At 51.7% G+C, this 18921-nt stretch overlaps 2 protein-coding genes across 2 annotated transcripts; both read right to left on the bottom strand.

Annotated features, from left to right (window-relative positions):
• Positions 1 to 185: 185 nt before the first annotated feature.
• On the bottom strand, positions 186 to 15876 carry IL27RA (interleukin 27 receptor subunit alpha). Its single transcript, XM_045991320.1, has 14 exons — positions 15648 to 15876; positions 15061 to 15178; positions 11476 to 11633; positions 11228 to 11385; positions 9678 to 9837; positions 9503 to 9576; positions 6385 to 6568; positions 6102 to 6290; positions 4282 to 4383; positions 4049 to 4207; positions 1332 to 1457; positions 857 to 950; positions 582 to 675; positions 186 to 456 (listed from the first exon to the last, which is right to left on the bottom strand). Exons 1-14 carry the CDS (start codon positions 15739 to 15741, stop codon positions 202 to 204), a joined length of 1965 nt encoding a protein of 654 aa, XP_045847276.1. The 5' UTR covers positions 15742 to 15876; the 3' UTR covers positions 186 to 201.
• Positions 15877 to 16255: 379 nt separating this feature from the next.
• Positions 16256 to 18699, bottom strand: RLN3 (relaxin 3). Its single transcript, XM_045991321.1, has 2 exons — positions 18366 to 18699; positions 16256 to 16824 (listed from the first exon to the last, which is right to left on the bottom strand). The coding sequence occupies exons 1-2, from the start codon at positions 18553 to 18555 to the stop codon at positions 16610 to 16612; spliced, it is 405 nt and encodes a 134-aa protein (XP_045847277.1). The 5' UTR covers positions 18556 to 18699; the 3' UTR covers positions 16256 to 16609.
• Positions 18700 to 18921: the final 222 nt, after the last annotated feature.

Genomic DNA, 18921 nt, shown 5'->3' with positions numbered 1-18921 from the left:
ATGGCTGCGGGTGGGGCAGCGGGATGCCTAGCTGTGGTTTATGTTAGCAGCAGGACGGATCTGGGGAGGCAGCTGCCACTCAATTTCATACACGTTCCTTTGCTCCCTTCTCCATCCATATACTCCCCAGAGGGCCAGGCCCTCCCTCTGTAGGGGTCCTTCAACCTGTTCTTCCTGGCCGGGTGTCCTCAGGCAAGTGACTCAGCCTCTCTGAGCCTCAGTGTCTTCATCTGTCAAATGGGCACCCCTCTCCTGGCCTGGGCTGGGTTCAGGCCACAATTTGGGAACTGGGGGTGGGCCCAGAAGGCCCAGCTCCTCGGGGGTGGGCAGGAAGTGTTTCTCATAGCCAGAGCCCAGCTGGGTGGAGGTCTGGGGGGGCTCCATAACTGGGAGCGGCTCCATCTCCTCCACTTTCAGGATGGGCAAGTCCCTGGGGGGCTGAGCCTGAGGCACCTCCTGGGAAGAAAAGAGACAGGGATTCTGCATCCCCATTCTCCCCGGCCTGCTCCCACCCACTCCCCGCTGACCCCCTCATTCGCCAACCTCCCAGAGGGCCCAGACAAGCCAGGCTTTTCGCTCACCTCCACGTGGGGCTGGCCACAATTGCTATTGGCCGGATCAGGAATCTTCTCCCAGACCCAGCGGGGCAGTACCTTGTGCCGAAGGTGGAGGCACCTGGCAAGCAGGTAAGAGGGCAGAGAACCTAAGTGACCTGATACCCAGGCCCAGTTTGCAGCACCCAGGAATGTCCGCAGAACCCTGAGGCGTTCCCTTACTGCTTGCCCCCCACCAAAGCTTAGCTAGTGTCCAACTGCCCTCCCACTTGGGCAAAGACCCACATATCTGACAGCCTCACCTTCTAGATGTGGCCAGGCTCACACCACAGCCGGTCAGGAGCAAGCCCCACAGGAGAAAGACACCCGGCAGAACTTTCCACTTCAGGCTGTTATCTGAGGCAGAGGGGCAGAACATTGGGATACCAGGGATGGGAGAGGGATCAGGAAAGGAGCACACATGGGGCCGGGTTGGGTGAGGGAGGCAGGTAAAGGAGAGGGGCTTATGAGTGGGTAGGGGCTAAGGGTGGGGGAGATCTTGGGATGGGAGTGAGGCTTGTGAATAAAACAGTCACGGGTGAGAGGTCACGGTCAGGGATGGGTGAAAGGGTCAGAGACACACTACTTGATAATCCCAAGTATTTAGTAGGATCCGAATACCCCTGAGGCATCATCAGTAACCACCCCCAAGTCAAAAGGTTGCTCACTCACTGAAACCCCTATCTCCTTGAAACTGAGCAGGGCCCCTCCTATGGCAGTCCCACCCCTCCCCCCTACCTGGAAGGTGAAGCCGGAGGCTGGGACCTGGTGGCCCCTGTCCTGCGTTCGTGGATGCGGTCACCCACAGCTCACAAGGACCCCAGGGAAGGTCGGGCAGGGTGATGTTCCGGGTGCTGCCGCTCACTGAAGGACACACCCAGAGAGGTTGGGGAGGCAGTCAAGTCCTACCTCAGGGCCTTTGCATGTGCTTCCTCTGTCTGCAACACTCTCCCCAGATATCCACATTGCTCCCACCTTCAGGTCTTTGCTCAAATTTCACCTCTTGAGTGAGGCCTTCCCTGACCATTAGAAAGTTAACTCCACAAGGGCTGTATTCCCAGCACCTAGATCAGTGGCTGGCACACAGAAAGCCCTCAAAAATGATATATATTCTAACAAATAAAAGAAAGAATGAGCACCATATTCCCCATATGCACATTAACCCAGTGAATGGAGATTCTCCCTAGGTGGGGAGGAGTGCACCTCGCAGAACTATGTCTGTTTACTTATTTTTACTAAGCGGTGCTTGTTTGCTTTTAAGCCAAAAGAGGAAGTAGCTTTTCGGTTTGTTGTAGGATTATGGGAGACAGGAACACTGATTGGGCTCTACTGCCACAGAAAGATGTCCAAAAAAAACCAACAACAAAAAAGGAAGATGTTCAAGCTAAATCAGCAGGGGAAAAAAAGAAAGTTGCAAAACATCACAGTCATAAGAGATTCTGAGGCCAGACTATAGTCTTTAACACTGTTATCTTTTTAAAATAATAATAATCCAGGGGCACCTGGGTGTGATTAAGCATCCGACTTTTGATTTTGGCTTAGGTCATGATCTCAGGGTCCTGAGACTGAGCCCTGCATTGGGCTCCACACTGGGCATGGAACTTGCTTAAGATTCTTTCTTCCTCTCCCTCCTTTCTCCCTCTCTAAAATGATAATGATAGGGGCACCTGGGTGGCTCAGTGGGTTAAAGCCTCTGCCTTCGGCTCAGGTCATGATCCCAGGGTACTGGGATTGAGCCCTACATTGGGCTCTCTGCTCAGCAGGGAGCCTGCTTACCTCTCTCTGCCTGCCTCTCTGCCTACTTGTGATCTCTCTCTGTCAAATAAATAAATAAAATCTTTTAAAAAATAAAATGATAATAATAATAATAAATGCATATATATTTAATAATATAGATGTGTATAAACATTTTAATCTAAAAAATTTTTAAATGGGGCAGCTGGGTGGCTCAGTCAGTTAAGCATCAGACTTTGGCTCAGGTCATGATCTCAGGATCCTAGGATTAGGGCCCCGAGGCAGGCAGCGGGGTGTCTGCTTCTCTCCCTCTGTTCCTCCCCCCAACTCATGCACACACACACTCTCTCTCAAAAAAAAAAAAATCCTAAAAAAATAGAAAAACAAAAATTGTATTACCCATACATACTTTTGTAATGTGCAATCATGGCAAAGTAACTATGTTAAAAAATAGGCTTTATCAGAGACAAATGCCGAAGCACTGATGTAATGAGGGGTAAAATGACACTGAAGACTCTAGAAAAAAAAGTGCAGGGGATAAAATGAAAGCAGATTGGCAGGAAGTAGTTTTTGACACCTGTGGGCACACCAGGGTTTATTATACTAGTCTCCCTACTTTTGTGTGTGCTAGGCTTTTCTATAATACAAAGTTTAAAATCTTCAAAGATAGGGTGCCTGGGTGGCTCAGTGTGTTAAAGCCTCTGCCTTTGGCTCAGGTCATGATCTCAGGTTCCTGGGATCAAGCCCCACATCGAGCCCCGTATCAGGCTCTCTACTCAGCAGGGAGCCTGCTTCCCCCCCCCCCCCTCTGCCTGCCTCTCTGCCTACTTGTGATCTCTGTCAAATTAAAAAAAAAAAAAAAAAAAATCAAAGAACACAACTCCTATCTCAGTGTTAATAGACACATGGAAAAATCTGGAAACTGCATTATCAGTATCAGCAAAATTATGAGAATGCTGGTTTTTTTTTCAAGATTTATATATTTATTTATTTGAGAGAGAGACAGACAGACAGAACATGGTGTGGGGGGGATCCCAAGTAGGCTCCCTCCCAAGTGGGGAGCCCAATGTGGGGCTTGATCCCATGATTCTGAGATCATGACCTGAGCCGAGATCAAGAGTTGGTTGTGCAACCGACTGAGCAACCCAGGTACCCCAAGAATGCTGATATTCTTAATGATATATTCCTTTAATGTGTCAGCTATGGCAATAAGCACAGGTAACTTTAGTAATTAGGGAAAAAAAAGGAATAACAGTATTTCTAAAAAGGAATTTGTGTTCAGAGTAAAAATGCAGCCTATACCCAAAGGTATGAAAAAGAAATGAAAATCATACATAATCCTGTGATCCTGTTGACATTGTGGGCAATTTGTTTTCACATTTGTGCCTCTGCTTTGCACAATGCCAGGTTTATTTTACACGAACGGAACCATCTCGTGGAGTTTTGTCATCTTTTTATCTTTTTCACTTAATGAACATGACAGGGATCTTTCAATATCAATAAATATAGATCAGAGACTTCATTTTTAATGGCCAAATGACAGGCCATTATATTGATAGCCACAAGGGTTATTGTCCACTAGGGAACAGACGACATCACAAATTTTCCCAGGCGCCGAGAGGGAACCAAAGGGGCCAATCGGGGGATGAGGGAGGGGTAGGCTGATGGGTGGGTCTTGGGGGCGGGGCTAGGAGCAGGGGGCAGGAGGCGGTAAAGCTCACCGTTCATGCAGACAGTAGGCGTGGTCCCGCTCCGTACAAACACAGTGTAGTGGGTGAGATGGCCCCGGAGTTGAAGTCTTGGGACCTCTCCCCACGCTATGGCAGGGGTCCCTGGAGGAGCATCCTGGAGTCGCCAAAGCACGGGCCCAGCTAGGGGCGCTGGGGAGAAAGCCAGTGGGTCAAGGCCAGCTAGGGTTCCAGGGGTTCCCCCATTCTCCAGCTCCACCACTTACCCAGTTCCTCTCTGAACCTCCAGACTGAGGGGGCAGGGGCCACGCCCCAAGGAGAGACTGCTGTCACTGTGATTCGGTAGGGGACCCCTCCTTCAAAATTCCCTGGTCGGTGGAGGAGAAAGACAGTTAGAGTTGGCTCTCCCTCCTCTACTCATTTTCTACTCGGTAGACGTCTTCATTTGGGCCTCCTGAAAAATTCGTTGAGATAAATATTTGGGTAACAGTAATTGTTCTGGAACGCCAACAGGGCAGCTGGGAAGTGAAATAGGGAAAGAAAGGCAGCCAGTAAATGAGAACAAGTTCCCAAAGCAGGCATTGGAAGCTCAATCGCGATGGCGACCTCTCGGAGGCAGCAGAGAGCAGATGCCGGAAAGTGAGGCGAACCAAGGGGGGAGGAAGCTGGGATATTTATCCACCAACACTTAGTAATTGGTGAAGGGTCGCATCTGGGGCGACTTAATTCACCAGCACTTCCAGACTGCTTCTAAGATGGGCAAAATGCTTCAGTGACCGGAGAAATCCTTCAGGCCAGGGAAGACAGGTGCCAGAGGCTGGGAGATGCTCAAAGACCAGGCTATGGGTGGGGCCCCGACACCCCCCAACATGGTGGGTGAGGGCCCTGAAGTCCCTTCACAAAACCTACTGCTGATGCCTGGCCTTCCCCAAATGGGAAATTTCCAGAATCAGGGCTCCTCCTTCCTTAGGAAGGACTCTGCCCTTCCTAAATGTTTCCCTCAATACCTTTTCATGCCATGGACACCTCCATTTGGATGAACATCTCCAACACAATGTATCCAAACGGATCCCAGGACCTCCAATCAGAACCTGCCTGCTTCTTTCCCTTCCTCAGTTCCTACCTGGTATGGCCCTCACCCCTTCCCCGGTCCGTTCCCCACCCCGAGAGCAGGCAGAGATCACCTGTAAGCAACAGAGTCAGGGCATATCCCTCCTCTGCTCAGAACTCTCCATGGTTCCCACCTCACACAAAGCAAAAGCCCAAGTCTCTCCTGTGGCCCACCAGGCCTTGCACATTTGCTTGTCACCTCCCGACCCTCATCTCCTCCCGCTCTCCCCCTCACTCATTCCACTCCAGCCATGCAGGCCTCCTCACTGTTCTAACACACCAGGCACATTCCTGTCTCTGGGCCTTTGCACTGCCTGTTCCCTCTTGCTTTTCCCTCAGACGTCCTCATAGCTCCCCCTCTCGCCTACTTCAGGTCTTGGTTCAAAGGCTGCTTTTCCAGGAAGGCCTTTTCTAAAAACCTTTCTTTCTAAAATAGCAATTCTCCCTCCCTTCCCTTTGCCCTGTTTTATTCTCCACCCCCCCCCATTACATTATGGATGTACTTGTTTTGTTATTGTTTGTTTCACTGGGCTGCTCACTCCACAAGAAAGTCAGCTCCATGAGGATGGGGATGTTGCTGCGAGAGTGAGTGGTGTGAAGGTTCAGGGCCTGGCTTGAGGGGCCTGAGTATGTGGTTCAAATCCTGGTTCTACCATCTATTTGCTGTGTGGCCTCGGGTCAGTTGCTTCACCTCTCTGGGCTTTTTTCTTTGTCTCTACCTTGAGCAGGATAATAACAGAAACTTACTTTATAAGGAAGTTTGAATAATTTAATGCTGCTGGTAAGTGCCAACAGGCAGCAGGTGCTGTCCCTGCATACCAGTGTCTAGAACATGGCCAGGCACACAGTGAGTGGTCAGTGAACACTGCTTGCAGGAATTAATGATATTTTAACCACAACACTCCCTCCTGTAGGTCCACACGTCATTCTGCTGGACAGGAGCTGGGATGGGAACCTAGGTGTCCCACGGCCTCACCTGGCAACAGAGCACTAAGGTTCTCAGGGGGAAGCCGGATCCAGCTGAGGTCCTCCAGGGGATCCCCGTCTCGAGCCCAGTCCACCACGTGCTCCTGCAACTCCCCAGACCCCCGCTGCCAAGTCACCAGCAGCCCTGTGCTGCCGGCTATGCTGCTGACCACCACGTCGCGGGGGGCGAGATCTGGACCTAGATGGGGGTTGGAGAAGTCTTGGCTGTTCTCTCGGGAAGTCCCCGCCTCCCTCTCCAGGGCACCGCTCCGAGGAAATTCACAGCCTCTTACCCAGGCAGGCCAAAGAAAGGTTGGTAAGAGGCTCCCAGCTCGTAGCATTGATGGCAGACACCCCAACCCACTTGGCCAGGGTGGGAATGAAGGAGCTGCAGCAGGGAGCCGTCTTCTGGATCAGCTCCTGGTCTCCAGCCTGGAACCAAACTTTATAGCTCATCTGCATGCAGTGCCCCGGGTCCTGGGGGATGAGCGGAAGAAGGGGTTAGGATCTCCCATGTACCAGATTCACATCCTGTGTATCTCAGTGAGGCCCACCCCGCAGACCAGTCAGTGGAATATTTCTCTTGGCTCCACTTTACAGACGAAGAAACTAAGTCTCGGGGGGTTCAGTGGCAAAGGTGACATTAGAATACAGTTCCAGGACCCACACTAGGAGGAACTGAGTAAGGCACTCCCCTTGGATGCAAAAGTTAAAGGGGAGGTTACCAAAAACCCAGTAATCAAGACGAATTATATTTTAATCCATCAAAATCAAGGGCAAAGAACCCACGACAAACTAAATTTCAAGATCTGAGGCACGGACAGGATCTGACCCTGCCCTTATATGAGCCTGCCTTGCTCGCCTCATCCCAGTCTGTGTCCGGTGCAATTCTTTGGGATTTCAAAATTCCTACTGTTGTAGATGATTATCCTGTCTAATAATGTTAACTGATCCTAGAACCAAACTCCTTTTGATGTACTAAGATAAAATCTTTGCGGGGGGGACCCTGGTTTTAATGCTCACCGAATTTTTAAATATTCAGAATAGGGGCACCTGGGTGGCTCAGTGGGTTAAAGCCTCTGCCTTTGGCTCAGGTCATGATGCCAGGGTCCTGGGATCAAGCCCTGCATCAGGGTCCTGGGATAGAGCCCCAGGGTCTCTGCTCAGCAGGGAGCCTGCTTCCCTTCCTCTCTCTGTCTGCCTCTCTCTCTCTACTTGTGATCTCTGTCTGTCAAATAAAAAAATAAAATAAAATAAAATCTTTTAAAAAAAAGATTTCCTGTCTCAATAAATATGATCTTTTAAAAAAATAAATATTCAGAATACATGGGGACTTTCTAGGCAGTTTTTATGATCAATTTTGATCAATTTGCAGCACAATCTCTGTTCTTTTTTTTTTTTTAAAGATTTTATTTATTTATTTGACAGAGAGAGATCACAAGTAGGCAGAGAGGCAGGCAGAGAGGGGGAGGGGGGAAGCAGGCTCCCTGCTGAGCAGAGAGCCCGATGCGGGACTTGATCCCAGGACCCTGAGATCATGACCCGAGCCGAAGGCAGCGGCTCAACCCACTGAGCCACCCAGGCGCCCCTGTTCTTTTTTTTTTTTTTTAAGATTTTATTTATTCGACAGAGACACAGTGAGAGAGGGAACACAAGCAGGGGGAGCGGAAGAAGGAGAAGCAGGCTTCCCACCAAGCAGAGAGCCTGATGTGGGGCTCGATCCCAGGACCCTGGGACCATGACCTGAGCCGAAGGCAGACGCTTAACGACTGAGCCACCCGGGCATGCTACAGTCTCTGTTCTAATTAGAAAATTCTTTAATGTGCCCTGCATCACTTCACGCCTTTGAAATCCCTGGAAACTGGATCTACGGCCTGGCATGTGGTCGACTTTGGTAAATATCCTAATTATATATGGAAGAAAGGCATATTCTGACATTTCCTATGTAAGTCCATTAGGTTGTTTGTTAATTACATGTTCAAATATTCTAGATCTTCACTTGTTTTCCATCTATTATGAAATCACTGATGGGGTATATTAAAATCTCCCACAACGGCTGTGGATTCATGTATTTCTCCTTGTAGTTCAGTCAATTTTTGCTATATGTATTTTAAAGCCATATTATTAGGTACATACAGATTTAGTGTTCTCATATTGCTGAGTTGCGTAATTGCCATATGCAGTTACTTTATTTTCCCTTTATCTCTACAGAATATTACAATTAGAACACTTTATTATATGTTCATTAAGACACTAGAAAAAGGGGCGTCTGGGTGGCTCAGTGGGTTAAAGCCTCTGCCTTCAGCTCAGGTCATGATCCCGGGGTCCTGGGATCGAGCCCCACATTGGGCTCTCTGCTCAGCGGGGAGCCTGCTTCTCTCTCTCTCTCTCTTTGCCTGTCTCTCTGCCTACTTGTGATCTCTGTCTGTCAAATAAATAAATAAAAATCTTAAAAAAAAAAGACACGAGAAAAATGGGTTATCTATGCATTTCATTTCAGCATAGCGAAGGGGTGTTTACAAAGTATGTCTTATGACATAGACACTGAGGCTGTGAATTGGTGTGAGTCCCAGTTCCGCCACTAACCAGTTGTGTGGTCTGAAGCAACCTTTCTGTGTCTCTCTCTCTCTTTTTTTTTTTTAAGATTTTATTTATTTGACAGAGAGAGAGAGATCACTAGTAGGCAGAGCAGCAGACAGAGAGAGACGGGGAAGCAGGTTCCCCGCTGAGCAGGGAACCCAATGCGGGTCTCGATCCCAGGACCCCGAGATCATGACCTGAGCCGAAGGCAGAGGCTTAACCCACTGAGCCACCCAGGCGCCCCAGTGTGTCTCATTTTTCTTATCTGCAAAGTCAGTTAATAGAAACTAGGCTAGAACCTGGCACATAGTAAGAGGTCTGTGTTCCATGTGGTTAAAATTAATATTTGATTGTGTGGCCTAAGAGGGTATGGGCTCTGGTGTTTCGTTCCTTGCCATATTTACTGTAGGGCCTAGCAATGCCTGGAACATAGCAGATGCTCAACGGATTTGGATCAGTGAGGACGGCTACATCATTGTCCATCAGCTCCTAATGTCATTCCGATACTAGCATTCAAGCCCTGGCACACTGTGCTGTATTTTATGGAGCTGAGCCTAGTCTGGCTTTCAAACCTCTGCACCTGCTGTTCCCCCCTGCTTGGAACACCTGTACACACCTTCATGTCTCAGCTCAGATCTCCCAGAAGTAGCTGACCTGGGTGGAGACTAGCTCTGTGCCCAGCACTATGCCAGGGCCTCTCTGAGCACCCCTCCTTGGAGCCTCGGAGCAATCTCCAGAAGGCGGCCCTGGAACCGCCATCTTGTTTACACTGGCGTTATCTGGGGCTTCTTGACATGTGCGGAAAGAACGGAACGGCTCTCCATAGCTCACCTTCCACAGAAGCAGGGGTTCCCGTCTGCCTGGTGTCCCACAGAGGTTCCCAGATATCCATACATCTTTCGGAGCTGCCAAGGATAAGGGAAGGGGGTACAAATGAAAGCGGCCTAGTGGGACAGGCTGCCAGGAGGGGAGACGGGGTTATAGGGGCAAGCCTGGAGACCCTCACCAGAGGGCAGCGTCTGGAAGGACAAAATGGGGCTCCACTCGCTCCACAGATTCTCTTCTTTCTCCATTCGGCAGCGGCCCCGCACCTCATAGCCCGTGGCCAGCTCCAGGTCCTGAATCTCAACAGGTGCCAGGGGAATGGACTTCACTTCCGGCTCCAGCTGGGGGAGAGAGGGGAAAGAGCAATGAAGCTGAGGACTGAGTTGAGAGTACTTGACCCAGTATGTCAGCAGACTCCAACTAGCCTGCTTTGTCCCAAACCCCGCGGTTCTCAGGACACAGGGCTTTTGTATCTGAAATTGGGACAATCCCAGGCAAGAAGAAGAGACGAACTGGCCACCCTATGGGTCATGTATAGCAGTAGGTAGTAAAGTTTACCATTATCCCCATTTTACAGTTGAGGAAAACTGAGGCCCAGAGAGGGGAAGTGACTTGCCCAAGGTCACAAAGCAGATGAATGCTGGAGCTGAGAGTCATAATCGGGCAGTCAGATTCCAAAGCCTGTATCTCAGCATTTCTCTGAATTGCATGAGTAATCACCGCAACAATTGTCTTCTACATGTCAAAGTTGACTATTGGTTATCCCTAATATCTATTCTCCCCTTTTTCCTTTGGAAATGGAAGCTCTGAATATCAGCTGGAAACGTGGCTGTCAAGAGTAAGGACTCCATTTCCCAGCCTCCCTTACAATCAGGCGAGACCACGTGACTGTGCTCTGGCCAATGGATATAAGAGGAAACAATCCTGGTAACTTCTGGGTTGTACCAAGGACATGGGCTGGTCCCCAACTCCTTCTGGGGTCTCCTTGCTCTAAAGTTCTCTTCCATTTTTCTTGCTGTGTGAGCTTGCTAAGGTGCTTCACTTCTCTGAGGTTGGCTCCCCCAGCTATGAAATAAAAATCTTACAAGCATCTACTATAGGGGCACCTGGCGGGCTCAGTCAGTGGAGTATGCGACTCTTGATCTTGGCGTCCTGAGTTTGAGCCCCATGTGCGGGGCAGAGCTTACTTAAAGAAAAATTAACAAACAAACAAATAAATAAAAGCATCTACTATAGAGGGAGGTGGGGAGGGACTCATCAAGATAATCCATGCAATTAGCTTGGGCCCTGATGTACACCAGGTGCTCAGAAATGTCAGCTGCCTTTATTCATTATTTTGGGGTGTTTAAACCTTGCTCCTTATCTGTAAAATGGGTAGGTATAAAATGCACCCACTTCAAAGAGTTCTTGGAAGGGTTCCATAATTTTAAGGTTAGTGTAAGCTATTGGTGAACTTCTATTCTTTCACAAAAATGTCTGAGGACATTTACTGAGTTTCTCAAAAATTCCAACTGGAATTTGGGATCGGGACTGCAAGGAATTTTAGATTATTTGGTGGTGGGGGGTGATTTTTTAGCTGAACAAGATGCACGTACAGGCCTTTTGTGTGAGATGTGGACAGATCATAAGGGCAAGTAAGGAACAGGTCCTGGGCTGAGTTTCTGATTTGGGTATAATGCCCTGGGCCCTGCCTAGAAGAGAGTGAGGAAAAGGGGGGCCCCTGACACTCACCAGGGTCCAGGCCGTCCCCTGGCATCTTCGATAGTAGAACTGGCAGACCATGACATTATGGGGTGGCCACACAGGTGGGGCCCAATGGACAGTGGCCTCCAGGGGCTCATCCTCTGAAAAGTCCACGTCAGGGTACAGCCTGGGGGCATCTGGCTTCACTGAGGAAGGGGAGGCCAGGTGCATTAAGCCAGGACCTCCGGGACCACCCACCCCACATAGAGCACACCCCCCCCCATCCCACCGGTTACTTTGGGTTTCCAGATTCACGAAGACTGGGGGCCAGAGAGGCTGGCCTGCCTTGGTACCCCAGACAAGCAGTTCATCAGACATGGTAAGCTGTTCCCTCGGAATGGTCACCCAGCTCTGCCCGGCAGGCACTGGCACAGTCCACGTTCTGTTGGAATGGCTGTGAGGAGAGATGAGGTGGGGATGAGGCGGTGTGGTATATATCGGTTTGGGGCCAGAGCCATAATGATAGCTCCTCTCCCTGGGTTCAAATCCCTGCCGCTTCAGAGCTGCGTGAGCTTGAACAACTGACTTGACTTCTCTGTGCCTGTGTCCTCATCTACAAAACGAGGGTGAGAGCAGTACCTGCTGAAGGGCTGGAGAGTGAGGGCAATCAATGAGACAATAAACAGAATGTGTTTAAAACTGCACTGGCTGCCCAGTACATGTCATGCGAGCATGGCTTATTGTGTTCATTGGCACCTGCTATGAGTATGCCATTTGCCCTTACGCAACTATCCAGTCAGCAGATACTTACTGACAGGCCCTCTCCTAGAAGCTGGGGACAGGGTTACAACCAAGGCGGGTGAGGACCCGCTCTCTGGAGCTGCTCTTCCTGTGCGGGAGGCAGAATCCCTAATGTATATAATGGATGATAAAGAACAATCATCAGGGTGGTGAGGAATGACAGCGCTGTTTCAGGTCAGAGATCTCTCAGATGAGACTTTTGAACAAAGGCCTGAAGGACATAAGGGCGGAGCCATGCAGTACCTCGGGGAAAGCATTTCAGGAAAAAGCAGCCTCCGCAGGTGCAAAGGCCTTGAGGTACACTCACGGCTGTGTTTGAGGAACAGCAAGGAGGAGGCCCACACGGCAGGAGTGGAATGAGTGAGGGGGAGAGTGGGAGGAGGCAAGGGCAGCGAGGCGAAAGGCAGACTGTGCGAGGCCTAGCAGGCCACAGGAAAGACTTGGGTTTTTACCCCAGTGAGGTGGGACTCCTCGAGGGCCGGAAGCAAAGCAGAGATGTGCCCTGACAGGGATGTTCACAGGTGCCCCCTGGCGGCTGTGGCGAAGAACAGACTTGTGGGCTGGAAGGTGCAAGCCAGGGGCCCCAGGGGAGAAGGTGACTGACCGCATGGCCCACGTTAGCCATGGTGGATGGGGGCTGGACCAGGGTGGGTGCCCAGGAAGGAGAGCACGTCAGATTCTGGATAACGTAGAAGGTGGAGCTGGCAAGGCTTGCTGACAGACCAGATGCGGGTGACAGCGAGCAGTGTTTAGGATGTCCTGTCTGATTAGATTTCAAAAGTTCAGAACAAGGCCTTCATAAAACAGCAGTAACAACAAAAACGCAGGTGCTGGTGAAGATGTGGAGAAACTGCAGCCATGGTACACTGCTGGAGGGAATGGAAAATGTCGCAGCTGCCGCAGAAAACAGTTTGGCAGTTCCTCAAAAAGTTAAACACAGAATTGCTATAGGACCCAGCAATTTCATGCCTAGGCACAGACCCCAAAGAATTGAAAAACAGGAACTCAAGAACTTGGCCATGCACGTTCATAACAGTGCGAGTCACAATCACCAAAAGATGAAAGCAAACCAAATATCCACCAAAAGATGAGTGGATACCCCACACGTGATAGATCCATACAGTGGAGTATCACTGAGCCATAAAAAAGGAAGGGTGTTCTGATTCCTGCTACAACGTGGATGGACCTCAAAAACATACTAAGTGAAAGAAGCCACACACGAAAGGCCACATTTCTTAGAATTCCATTTATAGGAAATGTTCAGAACAGGCAGATCCATAGAGACAGAAAGCAGGGTGGTGCTTGTCAGAGGCTGGTAGGGGGCAGGGAGAGGAGGATGAGGAGTGGCTGCTAATGGGGATGGAACTTCCTTTTGGGGTGATGAGAATGTTCTGGAACTAGACAGAGGTGATGGTTGCACAACACTGTGAATGTACCAAATGCCACTGAATTGTTCATTGTTTGTTTGGGTTTTTTAAGATTTTATTTATTTATCTGACAGAGAGAGAGAGAGGAAGAGAGCATGAGTAGGGGGAGGGGTAGAGGGAGAGGCAGAAGTAGACTCCCAGCTGAGCAGGGAGCCCGACATGGAGCTTGAGCCCAGGAGGCCAGGATCATGACCTGAGCAGAAGGCAGACGCTTAACCAACTGAGCCACCCAGGTGCCCCCTGAACTGTTCATTTAAAAATGGGTTAGCTTTGGGGCACCTGGGTGGCTCAGTGGGTTAAAGCCTCTGCCTTCAGCTCGGGTCATGATCCCAGGGTCCTGGTATCGAGCCCCATGTCGGGCTCTGTGCTCAGCGGGGAGCCTCCTTCCTTCCTCTCTCTCTCTCTGCCTGCCTCTCTGCCTACTTGTGATCTCTGTCAAATAAATAAATACAATCTTTAAAAAAAAATAAAAATGGGTTAGCTTTATGTGATGTGGATTTATCTCATTAAAAAAAGGGGAGGCCTTCTCCGACTCCTCCATCTTACACCATTTAAAACTAGGCCCCTCTGGAACGGAATGGCTGTGATGATTGCACAACAATGTGAATGTATTTGATGCCACTGAACTGTACACTAAAAATAGTTGAGAAAAAAAGATGGTAAATTTTACGAGTATTTTACCCATCATTAAAAACAAACAAACAAGGGGCACCTGGATGGCTTAGTCTGTTGAGCGTCTGCCTTAGGCTTGGGTCATGATCCCAGGGTCCTGCACTGGACCCTGCTTCTCCCTCTGCCTGAGCTCCCCCTGCTTGTGCGCTCTCTCTCTCTCTCTCTGACAAATATATAGATAAAATCTTTTTTAAAAACTCCCCCAAAATAAAAAACAAAAACCAGGTGCCTGGGTGGCTCAGGTGGTCAAGTGTCTGCCTTTGGCTCAGGTCATGATCCCAGGGTCCTGGGATTGAGCCCTGCATGGGGCTCCCTGCTCAGTGGGGAGCCTGCTTCTCCCTCTCCCTCTGCGTGTGCTTGCTCACTCTCTATTTCTCAATCTCTCTCAAATAAATAGATAAATAAATAAAACCCAACCCACCCACCCCACTGTGGTTCCCACCTTTCAATGCCCCTTTTACTCCTCCCTCAAGCAGCCAAATTTGAAATGAATTCGAGTTTGCAGGTGTGCTTCATCATGAAGGAACCTAGGTCTCCCCTTGACTCCACGAGGGACAGGCTTTCTGACTGCCTCTTTCATTGCTGCATCCCTGGCACCAGACCAAATTATCTTTTTATACCCTCAGAGAAGTTAGGTTACTTGCCTACGGTCACACAGCAATAAAAAACACCTTCTAATTATTAAGCAATATCTCTTTGCCGATGCCTAATTCATTGAACCTTCAGAACTAACGCCGGGAGGCAGGTTTCTTTATCATCCTCTTTTGACAGAGGAGGAAGGAGAGGCTGCGGTGGGGGGGGCGGGTCGGTGACTGGTCTAGGGTCACACAACAAGGAAATGCTGAAACCTGGAACCGAAGGGCTTGAAAGGGGGAGGGCTGCAGAGCAGAACTATTGGGGTCCTCTCAACCCGAGTATGCTAGGACCTGAGCGGCCACCCTCTAAAGCGTCAGTTTCCCCAAGTCCGCCGGTTGTACTCACTACTTCTGGCTCTGGAGGTGCAGCGTGGAGGGTGCTCCCAGGTCCCCAAGAGCTTCCCACGAGCAGTTCAGATCGCCCAAGGGTCCAACTCCATAGCACTGCAGAGGCCCAGGGCTGTCTGGAGAGGGAGGCGGGGATGGGGGTGGGGGCGCGCAGGGTGTCCGAGAGAAGGGGCTCAATTCCCCCATCCTGCACATCCCAGAACCTGAATTTCCCCCGACTTCTGCCAATTGTGGAGGGCGATCCGGGACTCCCTTCCCGGCGAGAGCAGCAGGAAGGGGGCGATGGATACCCCTCCCCAGTCTTTGGGCACAACTCCTCCCCTCCCTCTGCCAGCCACATCCTGTTACCACCCCTAGAGCCTCCACCCCACCCCTGGGCCTCGGGCTCCCACCTCGAGGCCGCCCCCCCGCCCCCCACCCCCTTCGCCAACTCTTCTCTCAGCCTGGTCCCTGCCCGGGGAGGTGCAGAGGGGCATCTGCCCCTCCCGGGTTCGTTCCGCAAACTTGCGGTGCACGCGGAGGCTCGGCGCTCTCGTGGCGATCGCGGCGGCAGGGCGCCTGACACGAGCTCGCTCCACAACTCACCCCGGGACCGGGTCCGGTGGCCCAGCAGCAACAGCAGGGGCAGCAGCACCAGCTTCGGCCGCGGCCCGAAGAGGAGGGCCCGGGGCCCCCGCATGGCGCCCCACCGCGCCCCCCGAGTCCCGCCTGGCCCTGCCCGGCCCAGCGCGGCCGCGCCGCCCGCCTGGCTCTCCCGCCCCAGCAGCGAGCGGCGAAGGGAAGCGTCCCTCAGCTCCCAGCCGCCTCCGCACCTTGCTCTCCGGGACCCCGCCCCTTCCCTCCGAGGCGGAAAGTCCCCCGCGGCGCCGGCTGCGGCCGCGGAAGGGGAGGGGGCACAGCCCGGGGCTTGCTGCAGGGCGCCGCCGAGCACCGCTGAGACGAGTGCGGCATCCTCCCTCCCCATGACACACACACACGCTGCCGCTAAGTCCTTAGGAACTTTTATTTTGGGGGTTGAAGAAGGTTCTGATCCGTCCTCCCACCCAGACCCCCCCCCCCAGGATGTGAAGGAACCCAGGGCTCCCACCACCAGTTCTAGGGTCTCCAGCTTGAGAACCCCAGCAGGGGGAGGGGGAGGGGGAGGAAGGCAGGGAGGAAGGAGTGGGCAAAGGCTGGGATGGAGCAGGAACCTAATTTGCTCTGGTCAGGAGACAGTGGCCAGTGGGGGCAAGAGAATCAGTGTGGGCAAAGGTCTGGATGGGGGTAGATCCGTTGGGGTAGGGTCGGGGCACCACAGCAGCAGAGAACAGTGCAGGCCAGGCAAAGGGGTGATATGGCCTGGGGAGAGGTCAGGGTCAGAGGTTCCCATTTGGCCAGGTAGATGCAGTTTGCTCAGGGTCAGGATAGGCTGGTCAAAGGTCAGGGTCATTTAGGGGTGACTGTGTCCAAGTGCAAGCACCTGACTTGACTTGCTGATGAATGAATGCATGAGGGGCCAGAGGTGGGTGCCCAGCCGGACCCGGGCCCCCGGCCGCCCAGTCGCTGGTCTAGCAGAGGCCGCTGATGTCACTCTTACTGCACCCCCACTTGCAGCAGCTGCTGGAGAGACCTGCCACGACATCGCGGCCACCCCGCAGAGCCCCTGGAGCTCCCTGCCAGCCGGGTTCGCTCCCATAGAAAGCCAGGGGGTTCTTGGTCCGGGCCAACCACTCGCTGGAGGCTACTGCCTCATCCCCCTCACTGTCTGTGTCCAAGTCTGCATCTGGGAAGCGGAAAGATGAAAAGAGTTAGTGCTTGGGACTCAGCTTCTGTCAAACGCACAGTCTGGCTGGTCTAGCTACATCGATTCTTGTGATGCAGCCTCACAGCCAAAGGTTTTATTCTATGCAGGCCCGGGTTCCAGGTTTGATGGGCAAATTATTCAACCTCACCGAGCTTGCCTTTCCTCTCTTGTCATTTCTCTTCTCCTACTCTTTATTTATTGAGAAACTGATGGTTAAGAACATGTGTTTGGGGGGCACTGGGTGGCTCCCATCTGTTAAGCATCCGGCTCTTGATTCTGGCTTATGTCATGATCTCAGGGTCATGGGTCAAGCCTCGCTCGCTCAAGTGGGGCGTCTGCTTGAGGATTCTTTCTCTCCCTTCCTGTCTGCACCCCCCCAACTCAGGCTAGTTCTCTTTCTCGAAAATCAATAAATAAATCTAAATTAAAAAATAATAAAATGGGGCTCTTAAAAAGAAAAGGAAAAAAAAAAGAGCGTGTGTTTGGGAGCAGAGCTAGGCACCCATCCAGTCTCTCTGAGTTACAATCTTGAGCAAATGAATTTACTTCTCTGACTCTCGGTTTCCTCTGCAAAGTGAGGGTAGTAGTCACTCCTGTCTTCTAGAGTTTTATATGGAGTAGATGAGATAATCAATACCCACAGAAAAGCTTCAAACAGTGTCTGGCATACGAGAAGCCCTCAAAATAGCACTGATCACTTATTGAGCACTTACTGTGCGCCAGACACTGCTTTAAAGGATTCAGTGGATTAACTCCTTTATTCCTCACAATGACAACCCCACGAGGTGGGTGCAGCTGTTATCATCCCCAATTTCCAGACGAGAACCCTGAGGCAACATCTGGTGGACTATCTTGCACAAGAAAACCCAGCTATGAAGTTGTAGGGCTGCTACTTGAACCCAGGCAGTGTGTCTTCCAGCTCCCGCCCCTCATGAAACGAGGCCCCACGCCCCCCGCTTGAGCCCCGACTGAGACCCCCGCCCAGTTTAGACAGTGTCCGAAGCTGCTTTGGACTCAGTATCGTCACTTAACCATCCTGGGAGAGTCACGGACTGTGCCTGTTTTCAGATAAAAGGGGCTCGGAGAGGGTAATCGACTCATTAGGACAGTCACCTGCTAGGTGGCAAAATCTGGCCTTGTGTACCCCCCCATCTTCCTCAGAGGCTGAAAAGCACTTCAGTGTGGGTGTCTAAATGGCGTCCCACCTCTCACCCCCACCCCCCATCCTAGGAGTTGTGCAAGCAGCCGCCTTCTTCCTTAAGGCAGGCTCACACTCGGCAGGTGCTTCAGAAATAGCAGCGAGTTCTGTGATGACTAGAGGGTGTGGATGGCTTGCCTCCCCCATCCCAGCTCTGCTAACTGGCTCCCCTCACCTCTGCCCAGCTTTGAGGCCTGGGCAAGTTTCCCCAGTTGCATGTAGTAGGACAGGACTCTTCTGCCCCGTCCCTGGCTCTTTGGACCATCCCATGTTCCATCCACTGTCCACACCCTCCCCCCACACCCTCCCTTCCCAGCCTCACCTGTAGCTTCAGAGGCCAGGATGTCCAGCCTTCTCCACCGGGAGCCACCGCAGGTGAAGATGACTGCCCGGATGAATTCCCTGCCACAGAGCTTCACCCCATAGGGCGATGTCCGGGCCTCAGGCGTCAGCCACAGCTCCCCAGCCAGCACCCACACAGTTAGCAGCAGCAGCAGCAGGCGCTTGGCCATGCTGGACAGGAACACCTGTGACTCTGGGGCTCAGCGAGGCACTTCCCTGGGTGTCTGTGTCTCTGCTGCCTCCTGGCCCCCCATTTATATATCCTGGCTCCCCCCACTCATCATGGAGAAGGCAAGTGACCTCCTTTATCTCCTTCTGCAGAGGGGACATGGGCATGGCCCCCCCACCCCGACCTTTCCTGTTTCCAGGACGGAGCGATAACCTTTAACCATGGATGGAGTGACGTGGTCCAGTTCACTGTCGTCTTCAACAGAGAGGGCGAGAAGTTCTCAGTTCAACAAAGACCAGGAATCCAGATCCCTCCACACTGGAAGAGAGGACACAGCCAGACACCGCACCGCCCCCCATAGGGCAGG

This window comes from Meles meles, chromosome 20, assembly GCF_922984935.1.
Source record: "Meles meles chromosome 20, mMelMel3.1 paternal haplotype, whole genome shotgun sequence".
Lineage (NCBI taxonomy): Eukaryota > Metazoa > Chordata > Mammalia > Carnivora > Mustelidae > Meles > Meles meles.
The sequence above is the reverse complement of the archived record's forward strand: the minus strand, read 5'-3'. Positions and strand labels throughout refer to the sequence as shown.